Source organism: Rhododendron vialii, chromosome 8a (assembly GCF_030253575.1).
Source record: "Rhododendron vialii isolate Sample 1 chromosome 8a, ASM3025357v1".
Classification (NCBI taxonomy): Eukaryota; Viridiplantae; Streptophyta; class Magnoliopsida; order Ericales; family Ericaceae; genus Rhododendron; species Rhododendron vialii.
This window is the reverse complement of record NC_080564.1, coordinates 23509420-23535593: the sequence shown is the minus strand read 5'-3', so window position 1 is coordinate 23535593 and position 26174 is coordinate 23509420. Positions and strand designations below refer to the sequence as shown.

The window sequence follows — 26174 nt, the reverse complement described above, 5'->3', positions numbered from 1 at the left end:
GATATGGAGGTAAAGTTGTACAAGATTTGGTGTTTAATTAACAATTCAAGGACAAAAGGTGATGGATTTGAAAGATATTCATCCCAAAAGTTGAAAGGATGAAAGAATAACAAGGTACAAGTCCCATCGTCCTTCTTCTTCCTTCCCCCTTCCCTCTCTCTCTCCTTCTTCCTCCCTCTCTCTCTCGGCCTTCTTCTTCCAAAACTTCTCAGCACGTACGTGTTAAAAATTTGTAATATAAATTTAATTGTTTCATTATTTACATGTTAATTGGTTTCCTTTTTTTGTTAGGTCTTCGCAAAATACTAGGTTGAATGACGAAGACGATGACGAAGACAAAGACGACAACAACATTAACTATGATGATGTCGATGACTATAAGTCTTTATAATAAAATGCTTCAATTTTGTTTTGTTTTTTCTATTTATATTATCTTTATTCATGTTTCAAGATGGCTTTGGAACTCCTTTCAAGATGGCTTACTGAGTAATTTCTGGAGAGAGAGAGAGAGGTGGACTTGTGTTTAATTTCAATTATGGTTATTTGGCTTTGGACATGTAACTTATGTGTAACTTGTGGTATTTATCTTAGCTAGAGATAATAGGGCATTTATCTCATTTCCAGTGCCAAAATTGTGATATTCATTTTAGTTCTCTCATTTCTTTATGCATCTACGTCCAATGGTACAACTTCAATCCTAGTTTTATTCTACTGGGAAACTGCACTAACAGGACACTACCAGGAGTCCAATAACAAGACATTTGTGTTTTTGTATTGAACTGGTCCAACTTCAATCCATGATCGCTAGTAAAGGTTGAGAGGCAAGACGACTATTAAGTTTCCCAAAATTGAACAAATGAATGATAACAAGTTGTTAGAAAGTATGGGGCCGCGGTGCAAAATTGGCCAGTTCCAGAGGCTTGCCTATCTCTTCCCCCGTTTTGTCATGTCTTGATAATCTACATGGTAGCCAAAAATAATAGGCACAACCAAACACCACATCTAAAAACGCCCGTTTCTAGATAAAACTATGTAAGTACAAAACGAGATTAATCTCCATAGATTTCTAACAGGTAGTCAAGAACACTTGCTCAAGCTCTAAATTTGTACACATCACAAGTTATACATTGTCTTGAACATAAGCATTGCATAACCCAACTAAAAGAAAATATACATGACGACCAACACAACTAAAATTCCTATTATTGCTCCAAGTAAGAATAATGGAATTTACACGCAAAGTTTCGACAGCTTGTAAGGAGCTTGGCTTTCCATGTTTGCTTGCACAAGTATGAGCAACGGTGGATAATCGGTGGGGAGTTGAGCAAGTTGAGGAGACGACAATTGCACATTGGATTGAGATTCAACAAACACACTCCAAGCATTATTTGCCTCTTCCAATGACGGATACTTTTTAAACATAGCCCTAGAGAAGCGAGTTACTTGTTCACTATAAGCTATCTAACTTTCATAGATTTCGGGGACTTTTCCAACAAAAACAACATAATAGAACCTCTTTTCTGCCATTCCTAGATAAAAAATCAAATTCATAAGCAAATAAACCTAGAATGTGAGACTGAACTTGCTCTAGCAGAACACCAATCCCATGGTTGTATCTTTAATTTGTCAGAGAGCTACAACACATGTAGTAATGTAATTGCATTTGCTAAGGGATTTTTGTGAGATCATGGCACACTTTTGGTGCACGATGTGGAGCAATCCTTCCCTCAAAAGATTATCAACAGGAAGCAACCCAAATTTTGAACCACACCAAAAACTTCTAATTCCATCTCATCTCTCAAACAAACCCTACTATTGAACCCTAAGAGCATCTCCACTTCTTACTCAAATTTGAAGTCAAAGCAAAGAGTTGATCGTGTCGTCTTCTTTTCTCTAAATGTATCGCGATCTGTTGGGTTTTTAAGTCTGATCGTGGTCCTCTGATTTTGAAAAGAAAAAAAAAAGATTTGAAAGAAAATCCTAGTATATACCTCATTCAAAGAGATAGGGAATCAGAGAGATATCTCATTCGAAAATTTGGATTTTTCAAAATAATGCCTTGTTTAGATTGGTTTTTTAAATTTTTTTTGAAAAATAGTAGGAGTAATAAGTGGAGAGAGATAAAAAAAGAAATATAAGAAGTAGGGAAAATCTAGGGGAAATTTTTTGAAAAATTCTTTTGGAGTTGTAAAGCAAACAAAGAATAAGTGTTTTTCATAAACCCATTCAAATTTTGGCAATCCTAATTTGTGGTTTCTTTTTCTTTTTTTTTTCTGCACTCCCTATTTGGGAAAAAAAGGGAAATTTTTATAAATGGTCCCTCTAGTTTGCATGAATTTTCATTTTCATCCCTCTAGTATCAATTGTGTTACTTTTAGTCCTCTAATTTGCATTATGTCTCAATTTCTTCCCTCTAGCTTACGACGTTAATGAAACAAATGGAATTGGAGGACAAAATTGTCATTTCTCCTCACAGAGGGACTAAATTGAGATTTCATGTAAACTAGAGGGACTATTTCTATAATTTTGTTTTTTACTTTTGTTTTTGTAAATAAATTTAAAATACATCATATATAATATATTTCTCATCTCATTTTATATTGAATAATAAAAAATATGTTGAAATTTTGTAAAGTTTTTATTATATACATCACAAAAAATATGAGAAAATTCGAAAAACAACCCTTATGATAATTGTCTTGGTCTTGTATTTTTTTTTTTCAATTGAATTTTCACTATCTTTATTTTTTTTGTCACATGATTAAAAAGAAAAAGTTGTTCAGTAGTATTTAGAAATCTTGTAATTGTGTTTAATTAAGCAATGAAATACTATTAAATATTAAGAGATCAAATACATTAAAATATGGGTATAAGTGTATTTATTTTGGGACTTACTCATAAGATCACTCATATAACAAATAAACACGGATTTTAAACATTTTTTTTATTGGGTGAAAAAATAAGAAGATTATAAGAACATGATACAAAGACATTAGCTAAGGGGTTGATTTGTGTATTTTCTAATATTTTTGTAATGTGTAATGAAATATAAATTTTTCAATATAGTTTAATTACCCAATAAAAAATAATTCAGTTGTCAAATACATTACTTATGGTCTTTTTTATTTTATTTGCAAAAAATGAAAATAAAATGTTAAATTTTAAAAATAATCCCTCTGGTTTGCATAAAATTTCAATTTGGTCCCTCTGTGAGAGAAAATGACAATTTTGCCCTTCAATTCCGTTTGTTTCATGGACGGCGTCAAGGAGAATGACGAAATTGAGATGGAATGAAAACTACAGGGTTAAAATTGATACAATTAATAGTAGAGGGACGAAAATGAGAACTCGTGCAAACTAGAGGGACCATTTTTAAAAATTTCCCGAAAAAAAAATATAGATTCGAAGCCAAAGGGAGAGATACCTTCAATTGTTCTGATTTTCGTCATCCTCTTCTTTGTTGGTCGATTTGAAATGGAACCCAAATCTTGTGGATTTTCGTTGTTCTTCGATCGTGGTCTTTTTTTCGTGGATCTGCTCTGTGTTAACAAAAAAAACCCTAACATTAGGGTTTCGGGTTTCTGCTTGCTAAGGGAAAGTCAAGAGGGGAAATCGAGAGAGAGAAAGAGAAACGGAGAGATACCTTGGTTTTATTCTGAAAAATCTTCATTCGTCGTCGGTTATCGTGTTCTTCTTGATCGATTTCTCCTCTTCTTCGATCATCTCCTGTTCTCTCTCTCTTTCTCTCTCTCTCTCTCTCTCTCTGAATGAGGGGAGAGGGGGTTTTGTTTGGGGCCCGTATTGGATGACCCGGGAACACATTTACTCAACCCATGCCTATTTAAACCCGCGAATTACTCCCCTTTTATTACAGCCGTTGGATGAGATACAATGACTTAAAAGAGAAGTCCGCATTTTGCTAAAATAAGGACATCCCTACTAGATACACACACACACACACACACACACACTATATATATATATATATAGATAGATACACACTCACCTTCTGATGAGGTCGACCTTACCTTTAAAAAATGCGGACGTCCATTTTGTGCCGTTGGATCTCATCCAACGGCTCAGATTTTAAAAGTCTAACTCGCGGGTAAGAATAGGGATGGTTCGGGTAAAATGCTTCCCGGATACCACACGCGGGTCAAAATCCCTCAGCTTCCCTTTTATGCCTCATTTTTCAAATCACGCCACAGAGAGAAAAGAGAGAAGACGAATAGCGAGAGAAATGCGAAGGACGAAGAACAACGAAGAAGAAGAAGATAGATCGGTCTCTCTCTCTCCCTCTCTCTCGCTGACTCTCTCTATCTCTTTGAACGACTAGGGTTTTGTTCTTCTTTTTGCAGAAGAAGAAGAAGAAATCGAACGAAGAAGATGATGACGAAACACCAAGGTCGATTACTCTCTGTCCCTCCCTCTCTTTGTTGGTTCAACGATTAAAAAATTAGGGCTTTTTGCCGATTCGAACCAGATAGGGCTTTTCATGAATGACTAAAGCTCCTGTAATATTCAATGTCGAATTTAGGGTTTGGGTTCGAAATGATTTATGTACTCCGGAAGAAGGTTTGAACGATAGAGATTAGGGTTTTTTTATTGACCGTGAAATTAGGGGTTTTTATTGAATGCCAACTTAGGGTTGTGGGTGTATGGATCTGATTTTGATTCTGATTTGGGGCAATAAAGGTGGAGATTTGGGCGTTTTGAAGGCTAGGGTTGTTTGTAATTTTGCGATTTTCCATATGTATGTTCCGTAGGTAGATTTATGTATGCAGTCATATTCTTTCCGGAGTTCGGATGGGATGACATTTTCCTGAAGTAAGGAATGTGCCATGCTTGGGTTTTTTTCGAGTCACCTTCTTGTCCAAAGCTGACTGTGAGAAGTGGTTGCCATAGCTATTGGACAAGTATTGAATTTCTTACTTGTGACTCTTTCACTTGTAACGCTGATTTTTTATGGATAAGTTTGATTTTGGCACTGTTTTGGATTCTAGTTTGAAGATGAATGGATCCAATGCCTTCCATTCTATGCTTGGTGCTGGTTTTTTTTGCTAATATTAGTCTGAATGTATTGGTTCTTTTGCTGATCTTATTTATAGGTGCTGGAGTTGGAAAGCGTACAAGCTTAGCTTATTTGTAGGTGTTGGAGTTGGAAAGCTCACAGACCAAGGCCACGAAATCCCAAAGAACTTATTTTGTTGATGCATAGCAAAATTGGTGGGGAAGAAAAACATTGTACTACATTAGGGAACCAATAAAAATTCGGATTTGATTTCTGTAACTACGCTAGTTCGAGCTTTTGAACTCTTTCTTTTGTGCTGATGGGCAATGTTCCTACTTGAACTTTGTTATTTTGTTGTGTAATATGAAACGAGGCAGTGGGGACTTGAGTTTGCTATAGAGTATACAGTTCTCATTAATTTTTATGGAACTCTTGTGTGTATCGCAAGTGTGTTGGACAATAACGTGTGATTGTATCCGTGTTATATCGACGTATCCGTATCGTGTCACATCCCGTCCTATATGTGTATCGGTACCATTGCATGCCTACATTATTTTATGGCTGCTAAAGCGAGCTAAGTCCACACATTTCTAATTACCTACATCAACAGAACCAATTTTTGCTTTTACCAACAATAGTCACCTGTTTTTGTTTTGATGATCAAGACATGACAACAGGAGAAGAGAGAGGCAAGCCTCTACAACCGCCTGAATGCCACAACAAAGCAAGGGAAGAGAGAGGCAACCCTTTGTTCGGTGGTGTAATATATGACAAAACAAACCTTCCTGAGATCAAAGCATATATGGACATGTAAATTGCTGTTGGCCTTACACTTTCCCAAGACAAGTGAACTAAGTCATGGTTCCCACTTCATTGAATTTTACAACTGTATATTTTTGTTATGCAAGTAAGTAATTTAACCAAGTTACCATTCACAAAACAGAAGCTTGAATGGGAAAGGGACCAAGACTTATACAACTCAACAAAAACCACGAGCATTTGACAAATACCAGTACATTAATCATATGCAACTTTTTGTTCTACAATACACCACAAAATAAAGAGAACACAAGCTTAAAGTTCTCATTAAAATCTGTGAACAGCAGTTCCAAACAGTGAACAACACCCACAAATCAAGTCTTCTAAACATGCCACCAATTCAGCCTCCAAAAGAACAGATAGCAGATCTCCAAAACTGAAAAAAAAACCCACCAAACAGTTCCACAAAGCAGTTCCAAACAGCAACACCAATTCATCCTGCAAGCCGAATGTGTAAATATGAGATGTACCACAGAATCCCATGGGAAACAACGGTGCAAGAAATATTTGAAGCATTTTATAATAAACACTTACAATCATTGGCATCGCATAGTTAATGTCAATGTCGTTGTCGTCATTCATCCTACTATTTTGCGAAGAGCTAACAAGAAAAAGAGAGCAATTATAATGCAAACAATGAAACAATTAAATTTAGATTACAAATTTGAAACACGTACGTGCTGAGAAGTTTTGGACAATTTCTTTTGTCGTGCGATTGCCCTGTTAACCCACAACCGTTACAACGCCAATCCTTCTTGGCAGCCTTCTCTTTCCCTCCCCTGAGTCTTTTACCATAACCCCTTGCCCTCACTTGAAGCAGTTCTTTCAAACTATGGTCATGAATAATCGGCACTTGGATACGACTCCCTTCACCATACTCGCTCATTTTTTTCAAGCCACATAGACCTTGGTTAGCGGACGGTCGGTGGTGGCATATCTAGTTGGAAAAGAAAAATTAGAAATGAACCTTCTTTTCAAACTGATTTTGGAATTAACCCTACTTCTAATAATTGTTCATGTTTAGGTAAAAAAATGAAAAAGAAATGAACCTTCTTTTCAAACTTATTTTATACTTTCAAGATCAATGCTTCTTCCGGAGTACGGAAATCATTTTGAACCCTAACCATAAATTCGACATTGAATATTACAGGAGCTTTAGATTTTGGTAGTAACACTACTTCTGATAATTGTTCATGTTTTTTTAGGTAAAAAAAAAGAAAAAGAAATGAACCTTCTTTTCAAACTTATTTTATACTTCCAAGATCAATGCTTCTTCCGGAGTACATAAATCATTTCGAACCCAAACCCTAAATTCGACATTGAATATTACAGGAGCTTTAGTCGTTCATGAAAAGCCCTATCTGGTTCGAATCGGCAAAAAGCCCTAATTTTTTAATCGTTGAACCAGCAAAGAGAGGGAGGGACAGAGAGTAATCGACCTTGGTGTTTCGTCATCATCTTCTTCGTTCGATTTCTTCTTCTTCTTCTGCAAAAAGAAGAACAAAACCCTAGTCGTTCAAAGAGATAGAGAGAGTCAGCGAGAGAGAGGGAGAGAGAGAGACCGATCTATCTTCTTCTTCTTCGTTGTTCTTCGTCCTTCGCATTTCTCTCGCTGTTCGTCTTCTCTCTTTTCTCTCTGAGGCGTGATTTGAAAAATGAGGCGTAAAAGGGAAGCTGAGGGATTTTGACCCGCGTGTGGTACCCGGGAAGCATTTTACCCGAACCATCCTTATTCTTACCCGCGAGTTAGACTTTTAAAATCTGAGCCGTTGGATGAGATCCAACGGCATAAAATGGACGTCCGCATTTTTTAAAGGTAAGGTCGACCTCATCAGAAGGTAAGTGTGTGTGTGTGTGTGTGTGTGTGTGTGTGTATATATATATATACCGGAGTTAAAAGAGACCAGTGGTTGAAGTGCATATGTCCAAAAATTTAGGGACCAAATTGTTGTATGTGTTAAGGTCTAAGGACCTAGAATGTGATAACCTTTTATATAAATTTATAACAACAGTCATCAACTCACTCCATGCAAACCTCAAACCCAGCCCCTCCTTTCCTTTGCACCCCTCGCGGTCTCCGCCGTTCATCGTCATCTGTTGTTCGTCGTCATCCTCTCTCTCTCAATCACAAACATGAGATAACAACCCCCCCCCCCCCTTCTCCCATGGTGTCAAGCACAATCTTCAATCGAACTCACAGATCTGCGGCTCTAGCGACGTCCAAACACAAATACTCATCTCTCTCGAACGAACGAACAAACGAACGAACACACCCCAAAAGCCATTAACTTTTTTTCTCTTTTTTTTGGATAAAAAACCAAATCTGGTTCGGGGATTACCCGAACCTTGAATGGTTCAATAATAGTTTCATTTTACTCTCCCCATTCGGGTATCAGGGCGGATATGGGTAGGAGTTCGGTTTCGGAGATCGGGTACGGAATTTCCCATATCCGCCCCGATTGCCATCCCAAGGTGAAGCGGATGTTACGGACAACTACTTATCGTTGTGGGCTTAAGGGTTTAGGGTTCGCGAAATGCCAACTCTAGACCCTAAACCCTAAGCCCCAACTCTAAGAATATTGAAAAAAAAACTAAAAAATTAAAAATAGATGGATGAACCCTAAGTGTGAATTGTTAAATTGTGAGTGTGAATTCTTTTTTTTTCAAAGTTGTGAATTCTTTAAATTTGTTAAATTTTGAGCGTGAAAATGCAAAATTCACACATTCTCTACACAACTCACTCCCTAAAATACAGAATTCACACTCCAAAATGAAAGAATTTACACCATTTAAATGCAGAATTCATACTTTCCAAAATAAAGTAATTCATACCCACTAAAATGCAAAATTCACACTTCTCAAATGAAGAATTCGCACTCTCAAAAATTAATTTTTTTCTACACATAATTTTTATTCAATATAGATCTTGTTTGATAGATCTCATGAGTAGGTTCCAAAAATATAAATTTCATGAAAAATGAATATATATAGTAAGAGATATTCAATTTTAAAGTTTTGAAATGCAAAAAGTAACTAAATATGCCACGGTAGCATCACTCAACATCATCCACATGTTTTATACAATATGCGTCTAAAGTTAGGGCTGAATAGTAAAAGCGCCTTAAAAAAAAGTCCTAACATGGGATTCCATGTCATGGCAGTCCTGGCGTGGGATAGGATGGAAAAAACGGGACCGACCCATCATTTCCCACTTATATTTCAATGATAGGAAGGAGGAGAGGTGGGGTAAATGAGAAAGGTAAAATACCATATATGCATTGAAGTTATACAGAGGAGAAGAAGTGGGGTAAATGGGAAAGGTAAAATACATTTGGGTTGAAGTTGTAATATGCAAAAAGTACAAAATGTCATGATGGTTTTGAAGCGTGTCAGACAAAAGTTGAATATCAGCGCGTGAATAGGGGAAAATGACGGTCAATGACGTGTTTTGATAATTAATGTCCGTCAATGACATTTTCAGCGTTAATAAATGTTCTTAACTTATTCTTGACGGGTATTAATTATTAAAATACGTCTGAACCGTCATTTTCCCAATTTGAATTGTCTGATTGCACAACCCTTTTTTTTCCTTGGATGGGCCTTTAGTTTACACGTATTGGGCATTTGTATTTTTTGGTTCACAAAAAATTATTTTGGGTTGTCCTAGCCTAACGGCTTGCTGGGCTCACCCTTGGGCCGGTCTTGCTTATACCATACCTCAATGATCTCCAAACGGTTACACGATTGACAAGTAATCAACCAATGAACCAAAGTAAAAAGAATCAAACCCAAAAAATAACCATAGCTCCAAAAACAACCTCACGCAGACACACAAGGTCATCAATTGACCTGTATTTGGACCAGCTTGAGGGGGGAAATAATGAACATAGCATTTTAAGACTTTTTTATTCTAATCAAGTCCAAATCAATTTCAGGTTTAATCTAAGCGCTTATTTGATTTCAGTCAATATCTTTGAAGTCATTTAATCAATTAAAGAGTCGTTTAATCAATTAAAGAGTCATTTTGGTTTTGTATATGTACTTTGTGTAAGCAAAAGAAGTCTAAAGATTAGTTCTAGATTATGTATTGTGGGTAGATTAAGAGTCAAGTATAGTATTATAAATATGTTTGCAGGCCTTGTGTAAAAGGGAGTTGACCCAAATTGAATAATACCAAGTTATAACAAAGAGAGTATCTCTTTTATCTTCTAAGGCCCCGTTCCAAAATGAAGGAAATGTTCTTATTTTTTAAGAAGGCAATTTCAAGCTCAAAAATTATGGGATTATTGAAATGTAAAATATGCAATATGGATCTTGTTTGAAATATCTCATCGAGATCTTTTAAACAATGCAAAAAAAATAAAAAATTTATTTTTTATTTATATTATTTTTTAGTTTAAAAATGTAAAATAAGTTGCTTATTTTTTAAGAAGGTTTCTGGAACGGGGCCTAATTTTTTTGGTATTTTACGAAATCAACGAAGTGTTTGATACTTTTATTCTTGGGTATTCTCAAAATCTGCAAGTTCGAAGAAGGATTTGATTTCCGGGTATTTATGCCCGAATCAACGGATCTTAACTTGTGTTAATTTTGTGTTTCTGCAAGCTTTGCACGCATCAATGAGCTTAGGTTTATAAGAATTTCTTTCATGTAACAAAAAATTTATGTGCGTGGGAAAACGTCTTCTTGTTTTCCCTTCCTTATTCGTTAGAATACAGGAAAAAATGGAATTTCAAATAAATATGAATAAATCTAATTAAAATCACAATGGTTATGGGAATGTTAGTTTTTTTTATTCCTTCACTTTATTTTTATATTTACACATAGAATCGTACCTTTCAAACCAAGAACTTCGAACGGTTAAATCTATCCGAGTGAAAAATAAATTATTTATTAGATTACTAAGATGAATATGTAGGATTATGGAGGAAATGAGTTCCTACACTTTACTAAGATGAGTATGTAGGATGGCAATAATATATGGCCCCAAATTCGGCTTCGCCGGGAAAAATGAAAAAACAGGGATGAGCTAATACATGGGAAAAAATGACATCCAAATCGACACCAAATAAGTCGTGTCAACCCCTCATCCAGGTGTATAGCCCAATACATCCTCCTAACACATAATCCAATCTAGTCCTTAATGGCTTAGGTTGGTGCTATGTATTCTATTTGAGACTGGTTCAAAACATTGTAGTTACAATTGTCGCAATAGAATTATCGTTGTCTTATACACTCTAAATAAATGTATTTTTGGCATATAAACACTTGCAAAAAACAAAAAGAACCCACCAATATTCGAACAGCATTCTGTGGAAAAGGTCTCTTTTTACCGATGAACCATCAAAGGCACCTTTCATATATTTTGGACAATAAATATATATACATATTTAGAAAGGGGGCCCCTATTTTTTGGCCCCAAATTTAGATGCCGTGAGCGGTAACCTTTTGGGCTTTGCCCTAACTATATGTCCACAATTTAATAAGTTTATCACCTAAAATATTTTGTTTCGGTCAATTGGAAATTCTCCTAAAATATATTTGAACGATGATGATTCATCAAATTAAAATGACAAGTTTATCAATCCAGATTGATGGTTAGTCATCAATGAAGAGAAAATTAGAAAACAAAAAGATAGGTAGTTCGAGAGAGAATAAAATCAAAGAGAGACGGCGGAGAAAATTAATTCCTATAATCTCTTGTTTAATGAACATGGACTTTATTATCTATTGTTCGTTTTTTTTTTAATTTTTGTTGTATTTGCGTTATATTTTTTGAATTAATTATCCGTCTCAACAAGAGGAGTTTAAAAGTAAGAAATTATAATCTACAAAAAAAAATTTCACTAAGGACGAAAAATGTATCAAACAATTACTCTCTCCGTCCCCTAAAGTTAGTCCCTTACAAAATTACATGCAATTTTTAAGCTTAAAAATAATGTACTTACCGAAATAATTTTGAAAATTGATTTTGACACTCTACTTTTAACCATTAGCACTCCATTTTTTGTCTTTTTCCTATTTGAATTTAAAACAATACCCTTTAAAGTTGATGAACACTAACAAAATAAATGGTATAGAATTTAGTAATTTCACATAGGATAAATGGAGTGTCAATGGCTAAAAGTGGAGTACCAAAATCACTTTCCATAATTTTCCGTATAATATAAATCTTATTTGATAGATCTCGATGAGATCTTTTGAATTGTGAAAAAAATTAAAAAATTATTTTCGTAAATACATTAGTTTTAAGTTTGAAATTGCACGTAGTTTCGCAAAAGACTAATTTATGGGACGGATGGAGAATTTTTTTGTAAAGTGTTGTCTTGCATGAACTTTTTTTTAACATCTATCAATATTTTTATATTTTTCCGATTTGTTTAGTCAAGTTCATCGAGACAAACGATTTATGGTAAAAATTACCATAAAAAACTAAACAAAAAGTTTCAAAAAATACTTAAAAAATATTAAAATAAGTTTCGGACAAATAAGTTTTGCAGAGTGTGTTTGGTGTTTGTAAAAAAGCCCCTGATTCGCATCCAGTTGGGCGTGCATATTTGCAGCTGCTGTAAAACGAAACCCTATATCTGATAATCAAAAGCTTCGATCTACAAAAACTTCTTCCAAGGAAGCTCCAAACTCTTGAAGAAGACGAAGGGATCGAATCGCTGCAGAAATGGCGATGACTGCGTTGAGGCGAGAGGGAAAGCGTGTCTCCACTCTAATCTCATCCCCTAATCTCCGCTCCTCCCTCGCTCCTTCCGAGTACGATCCTACCCCCCATTTCTCCCTACTGATGGCTACTCCTTCATTTCTAGGGTTCTTTTGTTTGTTTGTTTGTTTGTTGGATTCCTACTTTTGGATGCTTTTTATTACGATCGATTGTCAGTAGTTTATCTTATGGAGTTGACTTGTAGTGTTCGAGGGTGATTGTACCTGTGTTGTTGTATACGCGACAGGAAAATTACAGGCATTGGTATAGCTTGAAACGTAAGGGTAGTTATGGATCTAGGGATGTTCATTTTTGTTCCGTCTTTTTCTTTGTTGGCAAAAGAGGTGATGAATAAAAGTTGTGGGAGCGAGGAGTATACTGTTGAAGAATGCACATATGACCGAATGAGCTAATCCTCAAATTTTCAACACATACTGTTTGGTACATGATTTTTATGATGTCATTTATGGTACCCCTGTAGCATTACAAATAGTCCACCTAAATTCTTGGTAGCCTCAAAAGATCCATGGCGTTCCATTCCAATGCTTATTTTTCTTTGAATCCCTTGATACTTAGGAGTATATGTTACCTTCTATATATCTTTTGTTGAATATTGATTTTTTTATCAGTACTTGTTTAATCTATCTGTCTTTTCTCCTTCTTTTTCCTTTCATTCTCTTATTGCTTAAGTCTTCTCTAAAGTTGAGTGCACCATGGTATATTGCAGTGGTTAATGAAATTTTGGAGCTATAAGCGATTGTTTGGCAGAAAATACGAATGTCTTGCGTGTCCCCATGTCCTTGATATGAAAATTAGAAGAATTCGACACATACACTTACACAACACCTGCACCTGAGTCCACGAAACATAGGAAAGACCATTTAAAAATCAATGACCAATTCGATGAATACATGTTTATCTAGGGAAAGGTTCTCCAAATGTGTTCACAAGCCGTATAGGATGAGTTGGATTCTACCACAAAATGTTTGCATTGCTGCTGCTGCTCACTTTGGGGCCTCTTCATGGGGTGTGAAAAACTTTTGTCGACCAATTGGGGTTACTTTCTGGAAATACTTTAGGCTGATCTAGTACCATCATTGTTTTTCTATTGGGATTTCATGAAAAGTTTCAGCCACGCAAAGTAGTCAGAGAAAATAAAGAAACTGTTAAGGTATATTGGGGGCATCATTATGGGTTCTTTAACTGTTTGTAAACCTGCTGGTTTCTCAATATCAGCTATGAGTTTTGCTGTGTTACTTAATTCTTCTTTGTTGTTCCCATTTGTTTGCAAACAATGCCTTAAAAGTTGGAGTTATGGAGATGAGTGAGGAGGTAATGTTAATATCAATGATCATTGGTTTAAAGACCAACAGTTGCAGAGAGAGAGAAGTGAAAACAGGCGGAACCAACTATGGTTACTGTAAGATGCATATTTACGTTTCCAATTTCTCTGGGGATTCCCCATTTCATGTTGTCACCAACCCCAATAGTGGAGACAAACATAACTTCAGCATAGATAAACCCAATTCTTTAGTGTTCATTTCCTTGGTAATTCTTAATTATGCTGATTGATTGCCTTGATGATGATTTACCAAACAGTGTGTGTGAGATCACCATGAAGAGTATGAAGTTTGAGTCGATTTTGGTGATTCTTGTTGCTTAGTTTTTCTTGGTCATGCATTACAGCTAATGAGATGTTCATTTCACTGCGAGAAGTTTTAGTATGATCTTCTATGCAATTCTAGTCCTCCTAACAAATTCACTTGGGTGGGCAGGGAGCAGGTCTCTTTCGGAGTTCGTTCTATTTCTACCCAAATTGGTAAGAACCAGCATTATTCGATTGGTGCTGATGTACTTCAGTTGTGACATTAGTGATTAGACTTAACCTGCTTTATTTCTTCATGCTATTCAACTCTTTCTTGTGACTGTTAATTTTTGTTATTTTTTATGCAGTCCGAAACCGGATGAAGAGTGTGAAGAACATCCAGAAAATTACTAAGGCAATGAAAATGGTTGCAGCATCTAAGCTGCGAGCTATTCAAGTTAGGGCTGAGAATTCCCGTGGCCTATGGCAGCCATTTACTGCACTTCTTGGTGACACCCCAAGTATGTTTTTCAATAACACTGAAGTGCTCAGATCCACCTACTACATTTTTATGATTTTATTTGCTTGCTTTTTGCCGAAGGAATATTCAGTTTTACTTTTGAATTGTCAAGACTAGCTATTGATTTCTTTGTACTCTCCATGTTTGAAGTGAAAAATTGGGTCGTACATATTTTAATCGCATCATTGTGATGCCCTAACTGTAGGTAGCACGATTTGTGCCATTTTTATTTTGATGCTGCATAACTGAGGATTTTTAATGCTGAGTGGTAAGCCGTTGCAAGAGTTAGATTAAAGTAGATGACTAGAGATGATATTGTTCTTGAAATTGGTTTTGTTCTTCAGTAATCCAAATGTAAATTTTTATCTTTGTCTTTCCCGTATGATATATTATTCTTGGGTGTCGATGCAATTTAGTTAGTTTCTCGACTGACAAGTGTGGAGTGTTGATTCAACAACTAAGAAGCATGATTCTGGACACAAGATACAAAAGGAATGATGTGGTCTCTACAGTGGTTAAAATTAACAACTTACAATTTTCTATGAATGTAAACCAAACCGAGGCTTATGTCTCAATCACTTGGGGTCGGCTACTTGAATCCGTTTCCTCCATTGAGCACTGTCAAGGGTCACTTGTTCACACAAATCCATTATACTCATATCTTTGCGCACAACAACATCTAATGTCAATTTCGGTCTATCCCTCCCCGTAGCATTGCTACCTAGAGCTATCATATTCGCTCTCTTAACTACTACATCTTCTGGTCTACGGTAGACATGCCCAAACCACCTTAGCCTATTTTCCCTCAACTTCTCCTCTATAGGTGCTACACCTACCATCTCACGAATTGTTTCATTTCTAATCTTGTCTCGTTTTGTCTTACCACACATCCACCTCAACATTATCATTTCCGCTACACTCATCTTGCTCACATGTTTCTTAATAGGCCAACATTCTGTCTCATAAAGTATCGTTGGTCTTATGGTAGTTCCATAGAATTTTTCCTTCAATTTTGTGGGTATCCTCTTGTCACATAGTACACCAGTAGCGCTTCTCCACTTGAGCCACCCCACTTAGATCCTATAGGTCACATCATCAGCAATCTCTCCATCTCTACTAATAATTGAGCCTAAATACTTAAAATGATCACTCTTTGGTATCTCCTGGTCTTGGATCATTACTCGTTCTTCATGCGCACTATTGATACCATTAAACTTGTACACCTTATACTCAGTTTTACTACTACTTATCCGTAAACCTTTGACTCTAATGCTTCCCTCCAAATTTCTAGTTTCGTATTAACACCTCCAGTGATTTCATCTACGAGGACAATGTCATCTGCAAACATCATACACCATGGAACATCCTCTTGAAATTGTCTAGTCAATTCATCAATAACTAAGGTAAAGAGGTATGGGCTTAGGGTTGACCCTTGATGTAATCCTACGGTGATTGGAAATTCGCTTGTATCCCCTACTGGGAGAAACGATAATGTTGCCCCTGTGTGACCTGGTGTTTATGGGTTCAAATGCAGAAATAGCCTATCCCTTGCGTTGGTAAGGCTCCGTACATCCAACACTTCGCCAAATCTTGCAGCAGCAGAAGCCTTGTGCCTTTGGTACCCTGTTTTTCTGGAGACATTTATAGGGATGTATAAATAGGTTTAGACTTTAGAACCATATCCAATGCATGTTTCATGGATGTGTAGGTCCTCCAGGAAATAGGTAGCTCATGTTCATATGCATCTGGTTCGTATACAGTCATGTATGCATCTGACTTTATGCAGTTCTAAAAATTGTAAGTATATGTTGATTGTGTTTGGTCGTGTGCTTGCTACATGTGCGGGCATTGCCGACAACTGTACATCAATGTGGTAGTTTTCTAGGAAATGTTCATGCTACTTCCATTCTTTGTGCATCAATTTGTATGAAAATGTTATGTTGCTGTCATGGTCCAGCAAAGTGCCATTTGGTAGTTCATAGGTGTCTCTTATGTGTTAGGTGCCATTTTTGGGTGCAAAACTATGATTTCTTGTTTATGATGTATTTGTAGTTAAGAGTTTTTTTTTTAATCCCCTAAACTATGCACATTTTCTCTACTTAGTCCCTAAACTATCAATTTGATGATTTCATCCTCTCAACTATCATACCGTTACCTACTTAGTCCAATAGATAACGGAAATTAGAAATTTGGTCGGAAAATGTCATGTAAGGTCTTATTTGGGACCCTGTAAAGCAGATACTTGATTATGAGAGCTTTAGAGATAAAAATTAATTATGACCTTTTGGGATAAAATGATCAAAAAAAAATGATCAGAAAAATAAGACCTTCGCATCAGTTTAAACAGATTAAAAATTGGAGCACTTAATTTTTTTACAAGGTTCATATATTAGAATCTTACGTGGCATTTTATACATTTAAAAAAAAAAAAGGACGAGTTCGTTATATATAATTTAGACTGTTTATATATTTAAAATATGGTTAAAAATTAAGCGCTCTAATTTTCAATCCGTCTGAACCGGTGTGAAAATCTTATTCTTTTGATCATTTTATGTTATAATTAATTTTTCTTTCTAGAGCTCTCATAATCAAGTATCTGCTCTAAAGGGTCTCAAATATAAAACATATATTTAATTATAATAGCCCTAGAGATAAAAATTAATCATGACTCTTTAGAATAATATGATCAAAAAAATAAGATCTTCGCACTGTTCCAAATGGATTGAAAATTCGAGCACTTAATTTTTTTAGAAGGTTTATATACTAAAAAATATAGTTACAATATTAAGTGTTCTAATTTTCAATCTATTGAAACTGGTGCGAATGTCTTATTTTTCTTATCATTTTATCCTGAAGGGTCATAGTTAATTTTTTATCTCTAAGGCTTTCATAATCAAGTATCTGCTCTACAGGGTCCCAAACAGGCCTTATATAGCATTTTCCGTCCAAATTCCAAAATTCTGTTATCTTTTGGACTAAGTAGGTAACGGTATGATAGTTGAGGGGATGAAATCGTCAAATTGATAGTTTAGGGACTAAGTGATGCAAGCCAAATCAAGGGATAGATTCATAAAAGAGAAATCCCAAAATGGGATACAAGGAGCAAAAGCTCTCTATATTCTTTTATCAATACATAAAAAAAGCTAACTAATGAGGGCACAAGACACCTATTTATAGACTCAAAACCCTAAAGACACTAAAATGACAACAATATCCCTAAATCCTACTGCATCATACACCCCCTCTAAAGAAAACAACATGTCCTCAAGTTGGACACAAGACAACTAAATAAAGAAAACATAGAACTCTAGAACTATTTATTATGCAGCTCCGAAGTAGCGTGTGACTGCATTTCCTTAATTCACATCACCCTCATGCAATAACCCATCTTCAATACGAGCTTTTGTTTGTGTACATCCACCGCGTCCTTGCTTATATGCGAAGAAATCACCCATTTGCCAAACCAACGCTTCCTCAACATAGGTGACTACACTTGGCTCTAAAACGTCACAAGAATCATCAACGTTAGCGTAGAGAAAATTCAACTTCACCACGTGTCCAAGATCATACCCAAGACTTTCTCGAGTGAACACCATTCCCAAAGGATCTTCAAGATGTCCCAAGTCGTTTCTTCTCTCTCTCGGCCACTTTAGAAGTTGTTCAGGCACCACAACGTCACAAACTTGCACATCTTGGACCAAAGACAATCCGAGAGACATGTTTGGAGAACAATCATCAAATTTTGGCTCTATGAAGTCCTCTAGACCCGCTAGGACTTCAAAAGCAATCTCATTTGTCTTGGGTAGCACACACAATGCAACATTCGCTCCATGCCCTTCTTCTTGTACTTGTTTGCTATCATCCCATTGCAAGAAGCGAGGTTCATTGCTAATAAGAAGGGGCATTTCTTGTTCTTCATTGGAGCTTCCAATGTTCTCAAGTCCATCTTCATCATCATCAATATCCCCACTTGGATACTCATCACAGATGGGAACGTCTTCCACGTCAATATCCCCCTTTGAAGACTCGTCAAACATGAGAACTCTTTCAAATTCACCCTCCAACATCTGTCATCTTCATTTGGAGACTCATCAAAGATGGAGAAATCTCCACAAACTCATCTTCAATCTCAGAGGCACAATCATCTTGAAGAACACCTTCAAGGTCTTCACTAGGATATTGATCAAAGATAGGAAAATCATTGAAATAACTAAGTTCCATCCCCCTTTCAAACTCATCCGAATTGAGGTTCACAGCCTCCTCAGTCTCGTTTGGATTAAACTTTCCATAAGATTCAACAAGGCCAACATCAATGTTGCTCTCCTCCTTGTAGTTAAAACTAGACTTAAATTGACTATAAGAATTATCAATACCTCCACGAGGTAGTAAACGATGCACCTTCGTAATCAAGGTAGCAACTTGTCTTTTCAACATCAACAATTGCACCTTATCGTTTAAGGTAGCAATTTGTGTACTCAACTCTTCAATCTCATTCCTATAACGATTTTGATTGCCAAAGTTATCAATTCCATCTCCATTATTCACCACCAAGCCTCTACCTCTTCTACCTCTAGCCTGATAAACCATTACAACACCAACAATCAACTCCAAACAAGTAAATCAACCCAAATATTAAAAACCCAGTCAACTCAGTGATTTTAGACCCAAACTCAGTCAACTCAACCAAAATTGATCAAACCCAGTCTCAATACCCAATCAACTTAGCAAACAATCATCAAACACAGTTACATAGATCCACCCCCAATAATGAATTGATTCAACCCAAATTTGAGCAAAACACAGAAATTGACTTCGGAACAGCAGTATCATTTACCTGTCTGTTCGATTTCGCAGCACTACACTCAAGTTCGAGTCGATTTCAAATTGTTTTTGCGGCACATCACGAGATTTGGGGCTCGAAATGGCTCGATTCAGAGCAAACAGGGTCGAAACCTTCAGATCTTGTTCGAACAGGTTTTATTTTGGACTCTAAATGGCTCCAATCAGAACAAACAACCTTCAGAATGGCTCCAGGTAGCTCGAATTAGGGTTTTGAAGTTTAGATCTAGGGTTTTAAGAATCGATTAGGGCTTGATTGAGTGCAAAAATGCTGGATTGAGCTCGAAAACTGAAAAAACGAGTGCAGATCTGGTCAAAAATATAGATTCGAATGCGTGAACAGTGCTGAAATGGCTGGGCCAAGCTTGAAATGGGTTTTGGTGGTTCAAAAATGGTCATACAGTGCTCAAAATGCACTAAATCAGGTCGATTTGTGAGTTATGAGAGTCGAAATCAAGTTTTAAGGTCTTGGGTTGGGTAGAACTGTGATTTTCAAGTGGATTAGGGGCTCCGGCGAGGTTTAGGTTTCCGGCAAAGTTTCCGGCGAGATGAATGTTGGGGATCGAGCATAGAAGCTCTTATACCAAATGATGCAAACCAAATCAAGGGATAGATCCATAAAAGAGACAAATCCCAAAATGGGATACAAGGAGCAAAAGCTCTCTTTATTCTTTTTTCAATACATCAAAAAAAGCTGACTAATGAGGGTACAAGACGCCTATTTATAGACTCAAAACCCTACTCACACTAGACACTAAAATGACAACAATACCCCTAAATCCTATTGCATCAGTGCATCACTAAGTAGAGAAAAGGTGCATAGTTTGGGGGATAAAAAGAAAAACTCTTGTGGTTAATAGATATTGTTGGTGATGACTAATGAGTCTTGGTTTGTTGCTCTCTCTCTCGATCGATATTGTTTCTTCTCGTTTTTCTCTCCCCTTTTCTTTTTTCTTGTTTACCTTATGTTTTTGTATGTGAAGAATCCTAGTACGGGTTGTCTTTTAGGAATCTTTCTTGTATTAAGAAAACATTAGGATCTTGAATGGAAGATGATTTCTGGAGGTCTGTGTTGCATGGACTCCGGTTTGAGGAGCATGTGTAAGTGTCTTCAGGCGTCAAATCTCCCTAACAGGCTAAGCTTAGGCTACGGGCACACAATGGCGGCTGCAGGATTTGTAACTAGTGGGATCTCCGAACTATATGTGTTCCCTCGTGATAATGAAATTCTCATCTTTATACATCAAGACATACATGCATATCCATAGATAACAAAAAGTAGATTGCTTATGTACAAATTGCTACTTGCTAGGTTTGGGGGAGAGATGAAATTGTCTGCATATACATTGCCGCCGTTTAATTCTATTCATGCTGATCCAAGAATGGTTGATAGTTTGGAAATTTAGGGGTCTTCTCTCACACAGAGAGAGAGAGAGAGAGAGAGAGAAAGAGAGAGAGATTTGTGGGGGCCAATCATCATCTAGGAATGCAGTGCATATTACATGGGGTTGGGAGAAGAAAAGGTCTTCCTCTAAACTTATTAAAAGAAATAATTAGATTCCATGTACGTTTTTTTTTTTTTTTTTTTTTGGTTGTAAGAAGTGATTCCATGTAAGTTTGTAACTCAAGCTTTACTATGGAAGGTTCTAAGAGTGTCCTGTATTGATAACTTGATATTGTGGAAGTTTGGCTGTGGTTCTCTTTGGATTAGCTTGGTGGGAACCTTCTATGTACTGCATCTTTAATTCAGTCCTCAAATTTTGCTTGCCTTCACTTTGTTGCATTACCAGGTGTTGATGTCAAGAAGAATGTTATTGTTACAATTTCTTCGGACAAGGGTCTTTGTGGTGGAATTAATTCCACATCGGTCAAGATGAGCAGGGCTCTTCATAAATTGAATGCCGGTATTCTTGCTTATCATTACGTCATTTCTTTTGAAAACTTAACATCATAAAGGTTGAAGCCATTTCAGTAGTTTAATGTTGTATTGTGACAGGTCCTGATAAAGAGGGTAAGTATGTTATTTTGGGAGAGAAGGCAAAGGCTCAACTGATTCGGGATTCAAAGAAGGATATTGAGATTAGCATAACTGAGCTGCAGAAAAATCCTCTGAATTACACCCAGGTGATTCTACAGAATTTATTGCGGCTTATGGTTCTGGGGATGAACTTACTCTCTAAATTCAGTCCGATTACCTTCTTTGTTATTTACTGGTGTCCTCTTTTACCATGTTATGTGTCTGAATCTTCTCCCCCTCTTCACTCTGGCTGGGTGTGAATTTCTTTTTCCTTCAAATTTAGTAAGGATTTACTATGTATTCGTTTGACAAGTCAGAAAGGAGTTTCTCTTCCTCTGAAGACATGCTTGTTCTAGAGTAGATATATGGATGGAAATGAACCAAATACCCTACTCCATGCCATCATGGCGAAAAAAAAAGATCAGCCATGAATCTGCAACTATGGGACAACCCCTCACCAATTTGCCAACTTCTCCCTGGATTTAGTGCATTTGGGATATATGAGTATGTACGTACAAGCTCTTGGACCTTGCAATTTTGTTAGCATATGTGACTAGGGAGACAATGAAGTATCAATGAAGGAAGCATGATAATGTGCACGTAAATTGATTTGGGTCTCTAGGCCTGCCCTCTTTGATGCCATTTGGCTTTGATTTGGGGGCATGGTTCTACAACAAAACGTCCTCCTCGGTTCTTGGAGGTTTAGGAGGGCCACTATTTCAGTGGTATTCTGAGAGCAGCCACTTTGTGCATATATTGCCAAAGGTTATGTCTATCTCCAATATTCCCCCGCCCATACCCCCAATGATTGGGGACTAGATGGGTTATGTTATGTGGTTGTATGTGACTAGGGAGACAAATTTTCTGTGAGCGAGGAAGAACAAGGGTCCAAGCTTTATTTAAGAAGGTGAGGGGTGGTCAAGCTATTTGCTATGATTAGATTGTCCTTGTTACAAATTTACAAAGCCCCAGCGTACATTCTGCACTTCATGGACTGGGAAAAGCATTCCCAAGTCCTACGAAAAAGCAAATGATAAAAAGGCAGACTTTTTCTTTTGTGGAAAGTAATTAACCTTAGGAGTATGATATAGGTATATTCTCTTTATTTGTCTTGTGGATGGCCTTCATTAATCTATGCCTATGATATCTTGTAGGCAGCGTATAAGTTTATTTGTGAACATATGTAATTTGTAGGGATCTCTAATTAATTGAACTTTAGACGTAATGCTCTCAAGGTATTTTGCAATTCAATTGGGGGGCAATGAGAATATTAACACCTGTACGCTGGCACAAAAGGTATTGGTGGAGGAAAGAATGGAAGAGTTATTGAAATTTAGTTTTGTTAGAGCTTGTCACGCATAAGTTAATTATGAACTTGAAAACTTCTATATGAGCTTGGGTGCCTCTCTACTCATTAGTCATTACCCATTAGTTTTGAGTTCGATCGTTAACACAGCTTTCTGAAGGTTTCAGACAAGACTTTCTTACTGTTTGTGCTTTAAGGGCACACTGTTTCCTGTAATGCCAATGTCATGGATCCTTCAAATTCCTCTCCATGTGCGAGTCGGGGCTGCACGTGCGGGGAGTAGTAGAGCTTGTCCCACATTTATAACCTCAGTGTATGAGCTTGGCTGGCCTCTCCACTCATTGCCAATTGTTTTTGAGTTAGATGCATTACCAAATTTTATTGGGACTTACGTCGAGGATCTAAATGTTATTTGTTTGTTAAGTTTAATTATGTTTTCCTAGCATGCATGTAGAATCATAGATAGACTTATATATGTAGTTCAGGCAGACTGATATTGGGTTGAGCCGTAGATCAGAGATTTAGAGGTCCTATTATTACTCTTGATTTGTTTCATTTCTTATCTCTTCGATTGCTTTGATCTATCTTGCTGGTTGTCGACATCACTCCCCGAAGCACTTTCTTCTTCTGATAATTGAGGAAAGAGGAAAGAAATTTTGAAGTTGTGTACTTGCATTTGCTGTATTTTGGCTATTACACTTTGAAAAGTACAATTAACAATCCATTAAATGCAAGATAGTTGATTGTTGTTTTTCCTCTATCTTTACTCATTATGTACTTAAATTGTTGCTTTTCAGGTTTCTGTACTTGCAGATGACATCTTGAAGAATGTGGAATTTGATGCATTGAGGATTGTTTTCAACAAATTCCAGTCAGTTGTCTCGTTTTTGCCGACAACAGCAACTATATTATCTCCTGAGGTACTGAGTGGGATTACTGCTCAACCACAAAATTGCTAATTCCATATTTCTCTAGTTTGAGAATATAAGTACGATTCCATGTTAATATAGGTTGTTGAGAAGGAAGCTGAAGCGGGAGGAAAGCTTGGTGATTTGGATTCCTATGAAATTGAAGGCGGCGAGACAAAGTCAGAAGTACTTCAGAATTTAACAGAATTCCAGTTTTCTTGTGTAGGTCCTACCTTTAGAGGCTACAGCCCTTTCACGTTTGATGTTTTCAGTTGCTGTCGAAATTAAACGGGTTCACTAACATTTTGTGGTATTAAAAGCTGTTTCTAGTTCTCTAACAGATTTTTTTTCCTGCCCAGGATACACTCGCACAAGAGTGGCGGATAGTATCAATATTTGTAACTTGATTCCAAGCTTTGCTTAATCGCTAACAATTTTTTACAATTATCTCAGGTTCTGTTCAACGCTGTCTTGGAGAATGCTTGCAGTGAGCAAGGAGCAAGGATGTCTGCCATGGATAGCTCCAGTAGAAATGCTGGCGACATGCTTGACCGCCTCACACTTACTTATAATAGGTCTCTCTCTCTCTCTCTCTCTCTCTCTCTCTCTCTCTCTCACACACACACACGCGCGCGCGGAAAAAACCACCACAGTACGGATTACCTGGATGATGCAGCATGCTATTTGAATGCGCTCTCCTAAGCTTTGGATTTTCTCTGTTTTGATACTGGTATATAAAAGTTTCACTTGTTTTTTCTTAACCTGTGTAACTGATCGTCCTCTTGACAGAACCCGTCAAGCATCGATCACCACAGAACTGATCGAGATTATTTCTGGAGCATCCGCACTAACGGGCTAATTGCCAGAATTTGTTATCCTAGTCTGATGGTGATGAAATAAACCAGTGAGGACAGCATACATTGTTGATGCCTTTTTGAGTTATTTGCTGCCTACTTTAATAATCTGCACAGGTCAACTCTTGTCTCCTGTGGAGAAGATTATCTTAAACGGTTTCAGATTATTCTGGAGCAGTTTTCTTTGGTATATCTTGGTTGAATGATCGGAATACATTGTAGTTCCCAATCATGATCATCTGCATGTCTTTTGAGTTCTAAATTTATTTTCTATTTTATGTTTGTTATAGCATTTCTGGGTTGTAGATTGATAGTAATAGACTAAATAGTAGTCCATATGCACTACTTTGTTGTGCTGTTTTTGTTGGGGAATAAATGAGCCAGACCTTCCAGAGAGCCCTCTTGACCTTTCTGGTCAGGGGCTTAAAGCCTTGAGTTGACTCTCTTTTCTTTGCATTCATTGAAGTCCCTGAAACTATTGAAGAAAAACTTTTTCAATTTCACTCCAAAACCCTAATGATCTGTAATAGGGACCTCTGGCATGAAAAAATGTTTTTGTGAACTTAATTTTTGACTAAGGTCTAGCTAACCTCCGCCTAGTAGGTGTAGGATAATATGCATTAAATTGTCAAAAAGTTTGGATATCAATACATATCTCACGAATATTAATGTACTTTCACATATATTAATATATTTTCCTCGGATATCGATGCATCTTTTACATATTATCCTCTCCCCTTGGGGCTCAGGTTAGCATTAAAAGCTTGGAGTTAACTGTTTGGTTTCCAAAAAGAAACTCTTTGAGCAAGTTATTATAAAGTAATCTTAAACCGTTTACTTCCGGCACGTTGAGTTTTGTTCACCGCACTTAAGAGGGTGAATATTATCCTCTTTCCTATTCCACTACAAATAGTATGGATTTTACCATAAAGTGATATCATGCTTACCAAAAAGTATATTGTAGGGGGTGAGGCCTACACTATTTTAATCAATAAGAGATAGGGTAATGTTCACTTTTTTTTAAAAAGGGTGAACAAAATTGCACTCCTTGTGAGCATTGGGCATAATCCAAAAGTTGTTGACAAGGAAATGGAGGGTTGGTCATTGGTCAATCTATGCGAGTACCGAAAAACTCTTCAACTAGTCCTATAAAAACCACACTTGATCTGATTTTTATCATGGAGTTTTCATCAGTTGAAAATGTTCTCTGATTTTCTTTTCCTTTTTTTTTTTTTTTTTGTTGAAAGGAGGTTCTCTGATTTTCAAGCAAACAACTTTATGACAAAAGATTGCTGTTCTTTTCGTACTGCACCCTCTCCACGTAATCATTATTATTATCAATCATCATTGACCACCTTTGACAACAAAAAACCATATAGGAAGGCAGCCCAAAAAAGGGTGAAGAATGGTTAGAATGGGAAAAGGGATCCTTTTGATGGGATACAAAGCAAAGCAGTTTGAAAGGCATAGGCCCAAATAGAGGGAAGCATGAAGGGAAAATGACGGCCCATGACGTGTTTTGATAATTAATATCTATCAAAGGCAAGCTAAGAACATTTGTTAATATTGAAAATGTCATTAACGGGTATTAATTATCAAAACA

General features: G+C 36.7%; 2 protein-coding genes, 1 long non-coding RNA gene and 1 other non-coding gene across 5 annotated transcripts; 3 read left to right on the top strand and 1 right to left on the bottom strand.

Moving 5' to 3' along the window:
• The first annotated feature begins 4335 nt into the window (after positions 1-4335).
• On the top strand, positions 4336-5440 carry LOC131299176 (uncharacterized). The gene is made up of 2 exons (XR_009190648.1): positions 4336-4405; positions 5109-5440. It is a non-coding gene; the product is annotated as an uncharacterized LOC131299176 (long non-coding RNA).
• A 386-nt stretch (positions 5441-5826) lies between these two features.
• Positions 5827-7562, bottom strand: LOC131299175 (uncharacterized). Its single transcript, XM_058324784.1, has 3 exons — positions 7270-7562; positions 6508-6767; positions 5827-6431 (listed from the first exon to the last, which is right to left on the bottom strand). Exons 2-3 carry the CDS (start codon positions 6714-6716, stop codon positions 6098-6100), a joined length of 543 nt encoding a protein of 180 aa, XP_058180767.1. The 5' UTR covers positions 6717-6767; positions 7270-7562; the 3' UTR covers positions 5827-6097.
• Positions 7563-12320: 4758 nt separating this feature from the next.
• LOC131299174 (ATP synthase subunit gamma, mitochondrial) lies at positions 12321-24833 on the top strand. 2 transcript variants are annotated; one of them, XM_058324783.1, is made up of 9 exons: positions 12321-12595; positions 14318-14361; positions 14496-14648; positions 21277-21390; positions 21483-21610; positions 23607-23729; positions 23820-23939; positions 24171-24292; positions 24507-24833. In XM_058324783.1, exons 1-9 carry the CDS (start codon positions 12507-12509, stop codon positions 24574-24576), a joined length of 963 nt encoding a protein of 320 aa, XP_058180766.1. In that variant the 5' UTR covers positions 12321-12506; the 3' UTR covers positions 24577-24833. The 2 variants fall into 2 exon arrangements, with proteins under 2 accessions (XP_058180766.1, XP_058180765.1); XM_058324782.1 differs by having other exon boundaries at positions 12331-12595; positions 24171-24833.
• On the top strand, positions 22077-22184 carry LOC131299348 (small nucleolar RNA snoR100). Its single transcript, XR_009190734.1, has one exon. It is a non-coding gene; the product is annotated as a small nucleolar RNA snoR100 (small nucleolar RNA).
• Positions 24834-26174: the final 1341 nt, after the last annotated feature.